General features: G+C 19.1%; 2 protein-coding genes across 2 annotated transcripts in view; one reads left to right on the top strand and one right to left on the bottom strand.

Moving 5' to 3' along the window:
* Positions 1-729: 729 nt before the first annotated feature.
* PGSY75_0106000 (hypothetical protein) lies at positions 730-3,423 on the top strand (the record flags this gene model as incomplete). The annotated part of the gene is made up of 1 exon (XM_018783615.1): positions 730-3,423. The coding sequence occupies one exon, from the start codon at positions 730-732 to the stop codon at positions 3,421-3,423; it is 2,694 nt and encodes an 897-aa protein (XP_018643899.1).
* Positions 3,424-4,070: 647 nt separating this feature from the next.
* Positions 4,071-5,132, bottom strand: part of PGSY75_0105900 (putative DNA binding protein) — a gene marked incomplete at both ends in the record, with an annotated part of 1,356 nt that continues 294 nt past the window's right edge. Inside the window, one exon of the mRNA XM_018783614.1 lies at positions 4,071-5,132. This exon is cut by the window's right edge and continues 294 nt beyond it. Coding sequence (XP_018643898.1) covers positions 4,071-5,132 — 1,062 coding nt within the window.

The following is a 5,132-nucleotide window of genomic DNA, read 5'->3' as shown; positions in this document are numbered from 1 at the left end:
AATTTTATATTATAATAAAATATATAAAAAAGAAAATATATAAAACGAATTATTATTTATTATATAAACAAAAAAAAAAAATATATGATAAATTAAAAAATATAAAAAATATTAAAATAAATATAAAAAAAAAAAATAAAATTTTTTTTATATTTTAAAATATTTTTTTTAAATTATTTTTTTTTTTTTTTTTTTTTTTTTTTTTTTTTTTTTTGTTGGTATACCAATTAATTGTGCTATTAAAAATGAAAAAAAAAAAAAATAAACACATATATATATATAATATATATAATATGTATAATATATATAATATATATAATATGTATAATATGTATAATATATATAATATATATTTATATGTACATAATATATATGTGTGGTTATAAAAATTCCGTTTTCCAACTGTTTTATGGTAAATAAAATGTTGAGTTTGAATAATTCAAGGTGTGCATAGAAAGGGGGAGAACAATATGAACATATAACCATATGTATACATAAATATATATATATATATATATATATATATATATATATATATATGTGTGTGCCAGTTTATTGGTTTAAGTTTTTTTTGTATTAACTGACCCATTTTGATCTGGATACATCTGAATATTATATATATTAACTTCATCTCCCTCTCATTTTTATTTTATTATTATTTTTTTCTTTTTATTTAATCCAATTAGGTAGTCTCTTTAATATTTATATTTTATTATTCATTTTATTAAGATGAGATCAAAATATTACAAGGAAGAAGAAAATAAAGGTTTTATTAAGACCCATTATTTCAGAAAAATTGATACAGAAAAGATTGATAAGAAATTAATAAATTTAGAAAATAATTTTAATAGTGAGGATGTATATTTAGACATTGTAATCCATGATAAGGAACGAAATAATTTTGATTTTTTTCTTATGAGAATAACAGAAAGTTCAAGTGTTAATAATAGTTTAGATACATGGAATCATATTGATATTACTAATATATATAATTATATATTATATGATAATAAATATTGTAGTGATATATTAAATGAAAAGAAAGGATATTTAATATTGAAATTAAAATATACAAATGAAAATAATATTATCACTTCTTATTTTAAAGTTCATTGTAGAAATACAAAATGGGATAATGATAAAAAAGTATGGCATATACCTTTATTTTATATTTTTGAAATGTCTAAACTTACTTTGTTTTTAGGAGGATCAGTAAGTGATACTGTTCTTTATTATTTGTGTAAATTATTTCATCATTTTTCTAGTATTAAAAATGTAAATGCCAATCTTAAAATAAATGAGTTGCCTAAGGAACAATTTATAAAAGCCGAGGAAACATGTGACACAACCAATAAAGAAAAAAATAATAACCATGATGAAAATACAGATGCTAATCACAACAATAATGATCATGACAATAATATAGATGTTCAGGTTAATTGTATTAAACAGGATGGATTGTATCCTAATGATATAAGAAATTCAAGTCCAAAAGTTGTATTGGAAAAAAAAAATGATAGTAATTATAAAAATGGACTTCATTATGATAACACAATAAAGAGTGAAGTGAATAACCTAAATGACGTTTTACGTGTAAACCATATGCATACACAACAAAAAGAAGGTGAGCACAGTTGCATAGAGAATAATAGGATGAATAATTTACAGAATATCAAGAATGAAGAAATAAATATTATAGAAAAGGATTTAGCTTTAAAGCGTAACAGTGATGTATCATACAAGGAAAAAAAAATAAGAAATGATGATGACAGGAATTGTAATACGGATGATGACACACATTATGGTTATAATGATGATAATTATTATGATTATGATGATAGTTGTGATAATGAAAATGGTAACAGTGATAATAAAAATGGTAACAGTGATAATAAAAATTATAATTGTGATAATAAAAATTATAATTGTGATAATAAAAATGGTAACAGTGATTATAAAAATTATAATTGTGATAATAAAAATCTTAGTTGTAATAGTAACAATGTTAGTTGTAGTATGCAAGAAAAAAAGATTTTAAAAGAGAGTGATAAGAATGGAGAAAAGGAAATAACCTTCAACTTTGATATTTTTATTAAAGATAATAAATTAAATTTTATAGATTATATAAAAAATGTAAGGATGTTCAGAATTGAACACATTATTATAAATAATATTGTTAAAGGGGATACTATGCATATAAAGATAATACCATATAATGAAGAAATTGTTACAAAAATAAAACAAATGAATTTTATACAATGGAATAGAACAGAAAATATATTATTAATAAAAAAGAATAATTTTAAAAAATTTTATATGAATATAATAAAATGTTTTAATTTCAAGTTATGTTCTTATTATGATTATTTTAAATTATTTAGACAGAAAATAATGGAAAATGATTCTAAATCTTTAAAAGGAAATTTTAGTGTCACAACAAATATAACAATAAATACAGAATATTTAAGTAATAAATTTAATAAAAGAAAAATGAATTTTCATAATATAGAAGAAGAAAACATTGAAAAAACGAATATCAAAAAAAACTTAAAAAAAAAAAAAAAATATAAAAGTGGACTTACTGGTTATGAAAGCACAGATTCATGTAATTCAGATGAGTTATCACATAATGTAGATTCAAGTTATTATGAAGGTAGAGAATTAGTAAATAAAATAAAATTAGTTGGTGCTGCAAATAATTATTATAAAGAAGTTATATATAATAAATTAAATAAAATCAAACATTTACGTCCACCTAATTATACATATGACCCTAAAGGATTAATTACAACAAATGGAGCAGGCACTAAAGGTATTGAAATTTTTGATATGCCTAGTGATATCAATGAATGGAATAAAATAAGTTTTTGCATTGTTCCTAATGAAAAAAAAGATATAGATTTATATGACCCAAAAATTTTATGTAGTTTAGTTAGTGATGTTTATTTACTTAAAGAAAAAGCTTTAGATATTATATTAAAAAATTATAAAAAATGGCCTGAATATACTGACGTTTTTTGGAATACAATATGTTCTGAAAATGAATTTATTATATGTAATAAAAATTTTAATACAAGACAAAAATTAGCTCATGATAGATTATTTAATAAACAATATTTCTATATATTTAATATGGAAAGTATTAAACATTCTAATTATTATAATCCTTTATTTCTATGTAAAGCTTTAATTACATTAGGTGAAGGAATTCTTGTTCAACATCCATATGATGCAGAATATATTATTATCTCAAATTCAAATGATTTTAATGCTATACAATTTTATAATTATCTTCATGAAAAAAAAAAAAAAAAAAAAAAATTACCCTTATTTGTAACTCCAAAGTTTATATATGATTGTATATTAAATTATTCTATTTCATATCCTTCAAAAAATAAAAACCACTTCGCCTTCTCCCAATAAAAAAAAAAAAAAAAAAATATATATATATATATATATATACATATATTTAATATAAATTCATTTTATATATTTTTCATGTGTTTGTTTTTGTTATTCATCTGTACACTTTTTGTGCATCCATATTTTTTTATATTTGTAACATTTTTGATATGAATATATTATTATATTATTATATTATTAATTTATTATTTTTTCATGTGTGTCTTAATAACAACCCTCAGGGTTCACCTTTATTTGTTGAACGCTCAAAATTTTATTTATTTTAAACATTGTATTATAAAAAGAAAAGCATGGAATTGTAATTTTTCCTTTTGGTTAGACGTTTGAGTAGCCATAAAACTGGCAGCAACAAAAAAAAAAAAAAAATAATAAAATAATAAAAATTAAAATTAAATTAAAATATATGATAAAAAATAATAAAATCAAACAATGGCAAAAATATACATATATATAAATATATATTAATTATTATTATCGTTAAGTTACAAAATGAATCAAGCAATATAAATAAATAATTTCTTTAATTAAGATACAAAAAAAAAAAAATAATAATAATAAATGTGTAACATATAAAAAATTGTGCAACAAAAAAAAAAAAAAAAAAACTCATATAATATATATATATTTATATATATATATATTTTTATTTATGGGGACAACATCTGATTAAGGTATGTTAAAATTTGGTAGCATGCATTTATTTCCTCATCATAATTGATAGAAGAACATTTTATCAAATTATAATTATTTTGATTATGTTTTAAGGACAAAATATTTTTATAAGTATTATTTGAGAAAGTCATTTCTTCAATAAATGATAGATTATTCATATTCTTACATTTATTATGAATTTCATTTTTTAAATTGTTTATTAATTGAACTTTGTATTTTTCTAGAAATCCATAATTTTTATTATTTAGATTAATATGTTTGGAATATGATTGTAATTGTTTCCTATTTAAATCATATTCATTTTGATGTTGGTTTGATATATATATTTTTTTCTCATTGTGTATAGTATTATTTATAGATTCCATATTTTTTAGTTTTTCTTCTCTTTTTATGATATTTTGATTATTGAGGTCATTATATTTACATGTATTATATGTACTGCATTGTTGGTGACTTGATTTTGTTAATTCTTCTTGTATGATATAATTGAGAATATAAGATTTAGAATTTTTTTTGTTTTCATCCAAATTAAAATATATTTGTCTAGATGCATATGCATCTATTGCAGCATAAAGTATTTGTTCTTGTAATAGATCATAATTTAACCAGTTAGATAATCTAAATTTTTTATCTAAGAATTTTTTAAGATATATTTTAACTAAGAATTGTAATGAAGGAGGATATATAAAATTATCAATGGCATAGTTATATAAATCGAAAACATTTTTTATTTGTATATTATTTGATATAAACATATCTTTTTCATTTTTAATATCATGAGCAACTTTTATAATTTCTTCGTTTTCTAAAATATTTTTTACACTTATAGGTATATGTCCATTTAATTTGTGAATATTAAATACAAAACATAAATCTGAAGAACATAATTGAATTAAACATAAAATTTTTTTATTTTCTTCATTATTAGATAAGTTATAAGCATAATTTTTTTTTTTTTTTTTTTTTTTGTTAAATATATTTATTAATTGGGAATTTATATAATTATTATCCTTTCCATTTTCAATATAAGAACTTAT

This window comes from Plasmodium gaboni, chromosome 1, assembly GCF_001602025.1.
Source record: "Plasmodium gaboni strain SY75 chromosome 1, whole genome shotgun sequence".
NCBI lineage: Eukaryota > Apicomplexa > Aconoidasida > Haemosporida > Plasmodiidae > Plasmodium > Plasmodium gaboni.
Note: the sequence above shows the minus strand (reverse complement) of the source record. Positions and strands in the feature narration are given on the sequence as shown.